The sequence below is a fragment of the Saccoglossus kowalevskii genome, chromosome 3, assembly GCF_978046115.1.
Source record: "Saccoglossus kowalevskii chromosome 3, keSacKowa6.1, whole genome shotgun sequence".
Classification (NCBI taxonomy): Eukaryota; Metazoa; Hemichordata; class Enteropneusta; family Harrimaniidae; genus Saccoglossus; species Saccoglossus kowalevskii.
The window spans coordinates 20,539,087-20,552,080 of NC_140643.1; the positions used below are offsets into that span (position 1 = coordinate 20,539,087).

A 12,994-nucleotide genomic window follows, 5' to 3' on the forward strand; every position below is an offset into this window, starting at 1 on the left:
AGGCCTATTTGAAGTTTTGGACGGAACTTGGCTCAGTGATTTGGAACTAATTACAAGATAATCGTCGCTATTCTGACAGTTTATATTCATAGTTATTAATGTAATGAACGATTAATCAAAAGATATGACGTATTCAGTACTCAGTGTGATTGGCTTTATGATTGAAGGTTACGCCCTAGAGTCTTTGTACGGCTTTGTAATTGGTTAGAGTTTTGAAAATGAATAAAGAGAGTTTGAGTTGGTCTTGGGGAGCACAGCACGACAGAGGCAGTAGAGAGAGTGCAGTCCTGGAGAGTCGAGGGCAGTCCTGGAGAGACTTGGGGCAAGTGTTGACGCAGTCTAAGAGAGTCTTGGGGATTTTTCCCCCAGGGCGTTGTGTTTTATAGAGTGCTCGATTGACCGACTAAGACGAGAGTTGAAACGTATTTCGTTGTGTGTGTCTTATTTGACTGTAAAGTATAAGTGACTTTCCCGATCCCGTACCTCAAGGGGACGCGATAGAGAGACGAGACGAGATTCCCCCCTGACAAGTGTGGAGAACCCGAGAGAAGAGAATTTACCCCTGATAGAACTACAGATATTTCATCTGTACCTTGTTTTTGTGTTTGACAGTACGGAGCTCGTAGCGGGTTACCACAAATACTATTTTTATTTGCGCAGAATTTGCAGACACACACACACAACTCAACTTCTGAATCATACATTGTGAACAATATTGAAGTAGACAGAAAATTAGAAATTTATTTATACAATCGAATTTGACCTAGCTATATAACAAAATATGAAGTCTTTTTGTTTTCGTCACAAAAGCTCAAAAGAAACACACAGAATCACGCCTACCTACTAACACTAATTGGCTGCAATTGTGACCATAACATAGTGACAGTATATCACATCGTTGATTGTATATATTCATGGCAGCGTTTGTACAGTTTCTCGCACTCCCCCATCATTCAAAGTGGCGCAAAAAACACAGATCAATACAACCCAAATGATTGTCAAGATAAATCCACCGACTGATTTTAATGAATGCAGTTTGAAGCCTATTTTACATTCACCAAATTTATATTCGGCAACACTAGTTGTCTACAATTGCAGCCGCTGGTCTATAGACAGAGGTTGATAACTCCTGAAAAACAGCCGATAGCATGAATGCAATTCAAAAAGAACTATTCTTCAGCACTTTTGTGTAAGTGAGACATAACATCTTTACAAAATGAGTTCAATAACCGTACAGCCGAACCTTTGAGGCATCGTGGACGCGCGTACTGATGTTGTTACCGTGACTACGTAGAGTAAAGTATTGTAAGCCTTTTATAACTCTGAATTGCTCAGTCTGGACAGAATGCCCTGCCATGAGTAATATATACCACTGTCACGCGAGGTCCTTTTCTTTTCAAAGTAGTGTACTACAGAAAGCGTGTACGTTCGAATGACATGCGAACAACAACATCGAATATTCCTTGCCCTAATACAAAGTAACGCCCTAATCATTGCGTACGTGAATCATAAAATGAAATGCAATTTACTTGCATTATATTTAAAAAAATAATATTTAATATATTTAAATCGAACCATCAGACGTAAGAGTTCTTTAATTGTTCAATAACTTGATGATGTTATTGTACGATTTGTGGAAAAACAATCCAAATGATGTATATACAGCCTGTTTAGTAAAGGTGCGAATGTAAGTTTTTACAAACACATGTGATTGCTACACACTTTATTATTACAGGTTGTCCTCTGAATCGTAAATCATACAATTTCATATTTTGTTTTTACAAATGATTTATGCACTAGATCAATGACAAGCAACACGTGATTAATACGTATTATCGTTTAGGTAGTAATCATGCATTTTCATAATTTATATTAATTCATTTATATAACTATACATACGCAAATCAGTTACCACAATACAGGCAGTGTCTGTAATCACAATGAAATGGATTAAGTTACAAGTACACAACAACAACAACAGAAATGAAATACATAAAATAAGTGAATTAATGCAGACTGCCATGAATTAATGTAAATCTAAAGTCACAAATGTGATGAGTTATTTTTTCACTTTTGCCTTCGCATATGAATACTTCATAGTGTGAATGTGAATATTTTTGGTTCACACATATCAGCAAGGATTTCTGGGAAGCATAATACAAATCGTCCGTGTGGAAATTCCCAACCAATATTCCTAACCATTATTATTACATTCTAATTAGTTCTATTACAAAATCGGGCTGACATTTAATAAATAAAAAATAAATTAAATGTATTTCAAAGCAATTATTTGTTTTTAAATTAGAATAAAATAAGATATATGTCACACAATTATGCATTTGCTGTTGTATCATCTGTTTTTACGTCTATATGAGCATCATCAGTGGATTCACTGCACTCTATGTCTTCCTCCTTTATAAACATTTTCATCAGTAAATAACGAACTAGAAGAACATTAACGAGCTACAAAATAAAACAGTTAGAAAGATTCAATTGCAAAAAATATCAATGAAATAAAAGTTTACACAGGTTTATTAATTATAGTATTTAGAAACGAAATTCCGACTGCAGGCTTTAAGATATTGTCATGACATTTTACCTGCTTATAATGTAGCACTCGACTTTCTTCACTTGTGGACAATGCAAGCTGTGGAGTGTAATGTAGGTTGTAAATACGTAATGATGTATTGTTTATGCATCAGATGTTAAATGATTGCAAATCATGTAGAATTAGTAATCAAGGTTAAGAAATAATGTAAGATATCATGTACGATAATCAACTTGAGTTGTTAGTATAAATAGTATATTATTATTATCTTATACATATATGTCATTACATCAGATAAATTGTGAGTAATTGTCTTGAATACCATAATAATAAAACCAATTCACCTCGATTTCGTCATTTGTCACCACTTCTGTTGAAGTCGTTTCTTTCTTACTACACTTACAGTATCGCTTGCAAGACGAAACGGACGGTAAAATATTGTATGGCGCTGGAAGTACGGAGGCACGGCTGTAATTCATCCAAATTTTCGTGCGAAGGAACTTCCACTCAGTGTCGATATTTTCCTAAAAACGGTATAACAAATAATATTACTCATCGCACTATTTGCAAGATTCTTGCAAATACAATAATCGAATAACAATAATTAATATGTAAAATTTAAAGATACTCACTCTCAGCTGTGAGTACGTGTCAGACATCATGGCAATACATATATTAACTAGAACCAACATACATAGAGTACCAAACATTGTAAAAAGTACGAAACCCATTCCTTTGTACATAGGAGAAGCATAAAAACCAGTGATGTTGTAACTCGGCATTGCACCAAAGTATAACTCATTTCCTTTAAGTTCTTCAGTTGGATCACCGCCAAAAATTGTAATGACCAAGGAAGCTATAGATGATTCCAATCTGCAAAATAACAGTATTTGACAGTAAATTCATTTCAACACGTTGCTGTTGGAAACATTGAGCTCAATTAATCGACATGTCACGCTTATCTGAAGTAAAGAAATTGTGCTTCTTAATCTACGACCCATTTTATTTCACCAGTGACACGTCTATAAATGTTTTCAGTATTTTAGTATCCGAGAATAATCGTTCGAAAATCAACTGGACATGCATTGCACAGAAATAAACGATATACGAACGTTTTCCTGTGCGTTATAAAGTAGTATACAAAGCGTATACCTGCACAACCAATCAGAAAACACCATTCCAGCGTAGAACGTCATTGTATAATCAAACATACGTATATATATATACTCATATTAGCTGCTGACATAGAAAGTAAAGTAAGCAAACAACACCGAAAAAACGGCAAGGTAAATACTACGCCAAATCAAAGTAAACACATACTACATGCGTGACTCGAAACGGCGCTCGCGTAGGCACCTAATGACGTGACGCTAGGCGATTGGGTGCCGTACGCGAGCGCTGGTTTGAGTTAGTAGTATTCACCGTGCCGTTTATTCTGTATATATACTCACTCGTTAAACACATTTCCTTCAACACCTTCATACAGGTAGTAGAACCCAAATGCGAACGATAAAACAACGTATACGAAGATCACGAGAAATTTTATTACGTCCCCTTTCATTGCAGTAAACAACAGTAACATGGAACCGAGGTAATTGGTAAGGTAGACATGTTCCAAGAATCGCAGACAAGCTAGTGTCAGAGTGAGAGCTGTCCAAGTGATCCAAAAGACTTGTAGTGCATCATCAATTTCAATTTCTTCCAAACTGTTTAGTAGCCTCAGTGTAATGTCCCAACCAAACGATAAAAATATCATCAGATCTATATAATTCCAAAAGTTTGTAACATACATTTTAAAACCATTGCTTTTCATTTCCACTACCTCTGCCCAAATAAATGCCATGTCGTATATTAAAAGAAACATGAGTAGAAACATTAGCACGCCAGTTAATGGATAATTTGGGTTTGGGGCTAAGTGCACGTTCAACGTAATAACAAGACAAAGAAATAGTAAGTATGACGTCATTTTGGTGAAATATTTAGCTTTGGGATTATCAATAATTTTCGCCAATGTGCAGTCTGGTGCTATGATGTACGCTAACGATAACACGGGCAGCAGCACCACATACATTAAAAGACAATAAGCAGCGTAGAGTAGCGACCACGAAAAGCTGTCTGCTTGTTTTTCTCTCCAAGATGGTTGACCGTAATTCCATATTTTCTTCATAATCTTCTGGGTTTTGTAATGCGCAACGAACTGTGGAACACATAATAATTGGTTGAGTTAGGGATGGCGTTGGGGTAATCACGTAGTGCAATTAAATGTATTATTTTAAATATTAATATTATATTAATTATAATTTTATATTAAATTGCTTCAAAAGTAATTAATTGGCCAATGAATGTAAATGACCTTTTCGAATTACGTACTATATCAGAAAATAAAAATGCATTCATTAATTTTCAAGATGATTATCCTCTTTTACAACAACCTCACAAGCGTTTTGTTAGACTAACCTCTTTATTGTAGCACTCTATTGCTCTATTGATAATGCTCCCTGTGTCTGGAAGTGTAGTTTCCATGGCATCAATATCATTTCCAGTCAAAAGCATGCAGACTTCTTTCATGTCTTCGCAGCACTCCAGCCATTCCAAAGAATACTGGAAAACCTTTTCCCTCATCTCCTCATAGTGTTCCTATTATATGGCGAGGAATTGTGTTAGATATTGGCTATGTGCTGCAGATTGGTCATATAATCACTGATGCAAATATATATTTTTACAAATATTATCCTAGAGTTATGTCACCAATTAATAGCTTTGTTTCATTTATTCAATTCACGAGTATTTACTATTTCTTACGTCTGTCACGCCTTGAATGTCATTTGCAAGATCCATAGAAGTCATAAGTGGGTCACTGTTAGCTGCGCTCAGGTAGGCAGGTGATGTTAAAGCTTTATATGTTTCGAGCATGTTATCATGTCCCAATATACTTCTTTGCTCTACAAAAGATGAGATAATTACGCTCATGAAATATGGAATTGGGAAATGACTAATTTTTGAGTATAGAATAAATTGCGTTCGCGTTTTGTGTACACTTACTCTGGAATTTTGGTGGCCTTGTGATTGGCGTGGCTCCTTTGTTTAGTAGCAGATTGATCATGTGATAATCGTCATTTTTTGCCGCTATTTGCAATGCCGTTATTGGTTGTTTTTTTCTTAGACCTGCGCAGTTGATGTTGAGCTCGTCATTCTGTAAAAGCGTTGACAAGTATATTACTACAATATGTGTAAATATATACTTTATATCTGATTTGTACTTAAAGGCCGGTGGCCTATGTACTTGAATAAACTTATTATTACTATTATTATTAGTATGAAAATAATATATGATGAAGATTACTTCATTTCACTTCATGAAGATTACGCAATTCAGGCTATTCATACTGATTTGTAACAAAGCACTAACCATGGAATATGTTTTTATTTACCTCCAGAAGTAATGCAACTGCATCTGTATCCCCGCGTTCAACAGCTGATAGAAATTCAGTCTCATTGTTTGTTAAATCTTCATTAGATCTGTCCTGCGTAAAATAGTTCCATTCGGCTCTGGTCAACTGACGACGTATTTTGGCCATGAGTTCTTGTACAGATATAATCCTAACTCCTTGACGGTGTTAGTCGCAGCCGTGCTCCCTTCTATATACAGCAACTGTGTTCATGTAACGTATTATCACAATCGTCCATGAATCACGTACATAGTTATGACTTACAATCGGGTCACAAAGCAGCTGCTAGCGTAACAATTGAATGTGTTGAATAGTTAGTTGAACACAGGGTTTAATTTTTCTGCAGGTTCCGACAGGTCAGTCTGGTCACATTAGCTGTCAATCAAGAATGATAGACAGACGGTACAATGTGTGAGTAAAATTGAAATAAGTTAATAGTACCGTGCATTTTATTTTGATCCCTACTCTACTCTATCTTCAGCAATGTATATTTATAGATGTTTTTTTTAAAAAAAATATTGTTATTGACATTTGTTACATCACACTCTACATTACATAAATAACGACAATCAACCGATACGTTCATTCATATAATTCCACTGATCATAATCGTGAAAACACCATGGCCGATTGTCCATATTTAGTGCATACAACTTCCATCATGTATCATATATACTGTATGGACATTCATCATGTATATTGTAATCTCAGTTTTTCGATATAATAAACAAAAATGATGTTTCCCGGGTGATAATTCTCACCGGACATATATTCCCAAACACATACACCCCCATCTCACCTCACATACACATAAATCACACACAAGTAAACACATGCTGAACGTACCTCCTCATTTGTTTACCGTACAAAACCATGCTCATTATAAAGGCATACGTACCTCATCTGTTAATTGTTAAGCTTTTAGCTTCCAAGTGTTTGATTGTGTGCTGATTTACGCGTGTACACATACAGTCACGTGTTGTGATACAACAATACGTCGATGACGCGATCACACAACATACGGAATTAACATATCAATACCCGCACTTAATGCGCAGCTGCTCTGACCTTTCATATTAATATATCACTTGGTGCAGCATATTTAGTGTAATCAGTATGTATATGAAAGGTCCGATATATTTTCTTTAGAACCATTTTTTACAACAGATCAAATTCTCTGAAGCCCGACAATGACATTATTTGGTCGTCGCTTTTGTTACCGATACACATCTGATATTAACTAGACAGTACATATAAAGATACAATACATGTAAAGGTACAATATAAAGACCCTACTGTTTTTCAATTTCATAGTTCCGATATGACATGCATTTGTGAAAATGAAAAGTGTGGAATGTTTTAAAACATGTAATATTTAACATATTTGTAGGTCACAACGTTTGCAGTGCTACATTGATATTAAACAATAATGAATAATAATAATGAAATAAGTCATACAACAAAAAATACTGACAAAGTAAATGTTTCATTGAAATGACTGCAATATTTATACTATCAATACTTAAATGATGAAGGTATATACACGCGATTACAATAAGCATAGTGGGAAGATCGAAGTATAAGTACAATGCCCACAGTCTAAATTTAAAGTAAAATTATAATGATAGTCTGATACTACTAATACTACTGATAATCATCATGTGATGTTTGCGGCTGCGTCGTTTAATAATCAAGCATCCTTTTATTTGCATACTCATTCTGTAAGTCTGATTTCTATTTATATCTGGTCCCGCTAGCAAAACAACTTTTTCTGGGTACTGTGTAGTGCAATGCTACCCGGCATGCGAGCAAATTTGCAACTATCTCACACAATCGCTTGAAATATCCCTTGCAAGCATAGTCTATAATGATAGTACAAAAAATGCGCCCTCAGCGTTCATATTCATTCGTTTTTTGCACTTTATCGTCGGAACTGGCTGACAATTGATTCTTTATCTATACATTATTATACAATTATACCCTTGAACACCTTGAACAAGACGTAAATAATACATTTTAATGCGATTAAAACCAAAGAATTGGCGCTCTAATTGCTCAAAGACTTTGGCTGCAAAATATTGTTCATGATATTATTGGACAAAAACTGTTCTTGTACTTATGATTGAACAAAAACAAATGGTAAAAAGTATAAATAATAGTGATTGCAAACTGTTAAATACAAATAAAAGTATATACTTATGGAACCTTATATAGCAAGATGTACACATGTAATCCACAATAAAGCACATACAAACTCACTGACGAAGACCATTATCGTTCCGTAGCTATTTTAATTTGAAGAAATGTACTAAATACGTGTCCCGGAGTTCACGCATGTACAAATGCAATTATTCAGTTCTATACTGTAAATCAATGATCAAATGATCAGTAAATCGTACAGGTGACAGGACAATTAAGGAGAGAATGCAGAAAGTGTACACAAATGTTCTTTCTCTATCTATCAATAGTAAGTTCAGCACAGCCGTTATGTGTTTCATATTCATAAAATTCCCCTCCCAAACAAACATTCGTACTTAGTTTATTGACAAATACAAATCGACGCGATTTAAAAATAAATCTACATTTATCACGGTCATAACATGACTTTTAGAAACACGTCACATCCATAGGTTCTTTAAGGTCTTCTCCGTTTTCCGGAGGATGGGCTGAATCATGTAACTTCCTCATGATATTCTGGTTCACGATACCTTTCATTATCATATAGCGAGCACGTAGTACCTTTATTAGCTGTAAAAAAACAAACAGATTATTGATGTAGGTGAGATATATCCAAGTCTAATTACTTCTGATGAACAAACTAAATCTAGTGTGTCTTAAAACCGACTTTTATTGAAAGTATGCAATGACATTGACTATACATGTCCGGGCACTATATTTGACCTTTCGTGCTCAATAAATCAAAACGCTAGTTTACTTACCGAACAGAAACAAATATTCTTCTACTTCAGCATCGTATATTAAGCAGTGTTCTTACAATGTAAAAGTAAATGTTTCCTTTCGATAGTTTCTTTCTATAATGTTGTATACATGTTTTGTCAAAACAAAAATAAAACCCAACTCACCTCCTCATAGAGTAACCCTTTCTTCATCTGCTCTCTGCCTGTTTTATCATTTGGATCAGTTAACTGCAGATTATCCACATGCATAGAGTTAGATATGCTGAAATGAACAACTTTTACATTAATGTGATATCCATATTTACTAGCTACTTTTAACATCTCAATGCTCTTACCTCAACGTTAATATCTGTACGCGAGTCAGGTCTATACCTACAGCCACATGTTTTGACAATGGAAATAATACAGGAGACGGTTGGAATAATGTTATACGGAGCTGGCAATACGGGGGCGTCGACATAACTCAACCATATTTTCGTCCGCATAAACCTATACTCGACCTCAATATTTTCCTGAAAAAAGTCGACATATACATAAATAATATTCAAATTAAACAAAGAACCACGAGGTTTAAGAAACTTTGTAGTGGTGTCCGTGATGAAATATCTTTCCAATAGCCATATCCTACATGATTTAAGTGGATAAGACTTCAACGTGTTTCTGCTGGCATGTTGATACCTGAGAAAAATAGTATCCTTGTCACTGTTAATATATACAATTAGAATATTTAATTTATCAACGTCTTCATATTTAGCGACATTCGTTAAAGTAAAGTATTTCAATAACACCTTTTCTAACTACAGGTGTTATCTGTTATTGCTTTGAATGTATCACCCCTGTTTAGTGTTACTTATATTTAAAGCAGTGGAGACGTCACTTGCGCATGCGTCAGATGGCCATAGCGTGTCATTATATACAAACAAGCGTCTACCCATGAGCCTTTGCGTTTTTAGCGTGTGTTATTATCGGCGCTTAGGACTCAATTCCCGCGCGTGCGCAGGTGACGAACCTCCCGCTTTAAACACTAACAAGCGGTGCCCATAGTATTTATTTGTCATCAATCTTTGTTCATTATTTTTAAGGTAACACACCACTAATTTGCTTTCACTTGGTTGGCTAGTGTTTATCTATGCGCCTATATTGTCTATATTGACAAGACATGAACTGTAGTAGTATATCTACCATGTATACATGGCATACTTACCTTCATCCGTGCATAAGTATCAGACATCATGGCGATGCAGATATTTACCAATACTAGCATACATATAGTACCAAACGATGCATATAGTATAAACCCCATTGCTTTGTACATAGGTCCTGCATCGACTATAGCCCCAGTAACGTTAAAAAGCAGATCGTCAGCTTTCAAATTGTCTGTCGGGTCGCCTCCAAATATCGTGGTAACCAGAGCAACAAAGGACGAAGCAAATCTACATTTCGATGGGAGTAAACAGTAAAAAACACAAGTCAGTTCCATAATATTAGCCTGTGTGTATAGGTCAAATTATTGCATTGAAACGTGTAATTTAAGGAATATTAATATATTAATATCGAACTCGTACTGGAGTATTAGTAAATCTATTGCAATTTGCTGATGTATATAACAGAAACTGTTATCATTAACTATTTAAGTTACAAGTTATAAACATAATTACTCGCATCGCAGTGTGCATATAACTTCATAAATGTATAGATACATGTTCGTGGACATTCAGAAAACAATACAATGCTCTAACAGTTATTTCATTGGTCTCGAAAAATTACATCAGAATTTTAAAATAAGTAAACTATTTTGGTGTTCTGCGTTTAAAAGAGCGATAATCTTCGCGCCGCTGCTTGCTGAATAGAGACGTACATAACGCGTGTAAAATACATGTTCACATAGAATTCGAACACGCTCTGCGCAACGACTAACGCCTTTTAAATACAGTACCTGGAATGTTTGATAGTATGAGGTTATTACAAGGATACCTCAAAGTATGCACAAAGACAGTAAAAAGAGTATCGAACCACGCACAGCGACTGCGTACTTTGTGCGTGCATACTTTTAGGTATCCTCGTAATTACCTTATTATTATTATACATTTTTTCTTTCCGAGGATACATCATAGGAATGCCGAAATGCCAAAAATTTCAGAATAAAATTAGCTTCTTTCTATGGAGTCCAGTTAAACCGTGGTGGTAGCCGTGTTTGTTTTTATTATTAGAAGGCGCGTTAGCAATTCGCATTTCCTAATATGGTAGGATGAAAATACCCCGTAAAATACCGCACATTTGCGGCACGCTGTAACCTACGGTGACAGATGTATAATAATATGTTTTATTTTTCTATTGCAATGTTTCAACTAGGACGTAATAATATTTAAAAACGATAGCAAATACCTGAGTGCTCATTGTTTAGATAAATGAAAGACCCGACATGACGGAAATAATGCCCATTGTGAATCGTTCTTATATTTTCTACTTGTTGAAACATATTACTAACTAATTATGGAGATTCGAGTGGCAATGCATTCTGCATCTATGCCACAATAAAATAGCTCGAAATATGCACATATTTAAATTTTGTTTTTCTTCAGGTATAAATTAAAATAACATACACACATATTTCATACTCACTCGTTGAAAACATTACCGGTACCTATGTCATCATATAGGTAGTAGAATCCAAGGGCAAATGCCACGACAGTGTATACAAATATGATGAGAAACTTGATGACGTCACCAGTCATTGCATTAAATATTAGTAACAAAGGACCGAGATACAGAGAAAGATAGAAATTCTCCATAAATCGAAGACAAGCAAGAGTAAGAGTGAACGCCGTCCAAGTGATCCAGAATAAGTTTACCTCAGGGTTGATCTCCACATATTGTAAAAGACTAATTAGACGAAGGGAGATATCTGCGAGGAACGAGAACAGGATCAATAAATCCATGTAGTTCCAGAAATACGTGAAGTAACATTTTAATCCGCTGATCCACATTTCACGAATTTCACCCCAGATGAGAGCAACGACATAGATGAGAAGAAAAATTATGAAATGCACATAAGTAGATGCAAAATATAAATGGCCATCCAGCTCTATGTTAAGCAAGATGACCAGAAAAACAAATTCGAAGTATGCCGCGATTTGCATTAAGAATTTAGCTTTAGGATTATCCAGAATTGTATTCACTGGGGAGCAAGGTGCTATTATATATATAACGGCCAATAGTGGCATTAGTAGCATGTACACAGTCAAACAGTAAATGCAGTACAAAAACCGCCACCAAAAGCTATTCCTGCAATGCCATCCTGGTTGTCCTTTGTGCCAAACCTTTCTCATCACGCTCTGACATTTGTAGTGTGCGATGAACTGTGAATAATAATAACAGTATTACTCGTTAAATAATTTAACAAAGCTAAGACAAGGAATTTGTAAAACGAAATAATTTGTTGTCATCATGTTTTTTCTTTCTGCGGGCTTAATGTGCGAGTGCTGTGTAGTTTGTCTACTCACTGATTGCTGGATTTTGCAATGGTATTAGCACGATTTGCGCAGATGGCCTATCAATTCGTTCCCTTTGCATCGGATAGAGTATAATACACAAGCGGTGTTTTCAATTATCGGGCAAAACAGCCAAACAACCGCAAAATCTCAATTGGTCGTCTGGTAGTCATCGTAATATGCACTATCTACTCAACTTTATAAAAGTTGTAATAATAGCAGTTCTAATTACTTTCAGAGAATGGCTGAATCGTAGATAAATTTTGAACTTTACCTTCGTTTTCTCCTTAACTAGCTTATACTTTATTAGGATATCTACTGAGTAAATCCTTAACTGAAACGCTTATTAAAAAAGGGAAAACTGCAATCATACCCAGTTTTGAAATTATTTATTTTAGAAATACTTATCTTGAAACAAATTATATTGAAATACCCCAGTAGATCAACTAAACAAATTAGAAGTATGGCCTTTTTCAAATTTGCCCTGAAGTCGCACAGTTCGTTTGGGCTCGTATAAATTCAGGGGGGGGGGTGCATGACACGATTGGTTGAAATAATCATCTCATTTGCATAAATTAATATTCATGA

The 12,994-nt window shown here is 35.2% G+C and overlaps 2 protein-coding genes across 2 annotated transcripts; both read right to left on the reverse strand.

Annotated features, from left to right (window-relative positions):
• Positions 1-721: 721 nt before the first annotated feature.
• LOC102802039 (short transient receptor potential channel 5-like) lies at positions 722-6,183 on the reverse strand. Its single transcript, XM_078013937.2, has 9 exons — positions 5,980-6,183; positions 5,591-5,741; positions 5,351-5,490; positions 5,006-5,185; positions 4,000-4,745; positions 3,181-3,421; positions 2,893-3,072; positions 2,600-2,647; positions 722-2,463 (listed from the first exon to the last, which is right to left on the reverse strand). Exons 1-9 carry the CDS (start codon positions 6,124-6,126, stop codon positions 2,332-2,334), a joined length of 1,965 nt encoding a protein of 654 aa, XP_077870063.1. The 5' UTR covers positions 6,127-6,183; the 3' UTR covers positions 722-2,331.
• Positions 6,184-8,268: 2,085 nt separating this feature from the next.
• On the reverse strand, positions 8,269-11,650 carry LOC144363020 (short transient receptor potential channel 7-like). Its single transcript, XM_078013938.1, has 5 exons — positions 11,538-11,650; positions 10,120-10,348; positions 9,251-9,427; positions 9,081-9,143; positions 8,269-8,745 (listed from the first exon to the last, which is right to left on the reverse strand). Exons 1-5 carry the CDS (start codon positions 11,648-11,650, stop codon positions 8,605-8,607), a joined length of 723 nt encoding a protein of 240 aa, XP_077870064.1. The 3' UTR covers positions 8,269-8,604.
• Positions 11,651-12,994: the final 1,344 nt, after the last annotated feature.

Bases quoted from the DNA above. Each gene is read 5' to 3' on its own strand.
- LOC102802039 (XM_078013937.2), bottom strand. From the start codon at position 6,126: ATGGCCAAAATACGTCGTCAGTTGACCAGAGCCGAATGGAACTATTTT. The intron at 5,186-5,350 runs GTAAGAAATAGT...GCCATATAATAG, and splicing joins ACATTCAAGGCGTGACAGAC to GAACACTATGAGGAGATGAG. The intron at 3,073-3,180 runs GTGAGTATCTTT...TACCGTTTTTAG, and splicing joins ACACGTACTCACAGCTGAGA to GAAAATATCGACACTGAGTG.
- LOC144363020 (XM_078013938.1), bottom strand. From the start codon at position 11,650: ATGACTGGTGACGTCATCAAGTTTCTCATCATATTTGTATACACTGTC. The intron at 9,144-9,250 runs GTAAGAGCATTG...GATAATCTGCAG, and splicing joins GTACAGATATTAACGTTGAG to TTAACTGATCCAAATGATAA. The intron at 8,746-9,080 runs GTGAGTTGGGTT...GTTTTTTTACAG, and splicing joins AAGGGTTACTCTATGAGGAG to CTAATAAAGGTACTACGTGC.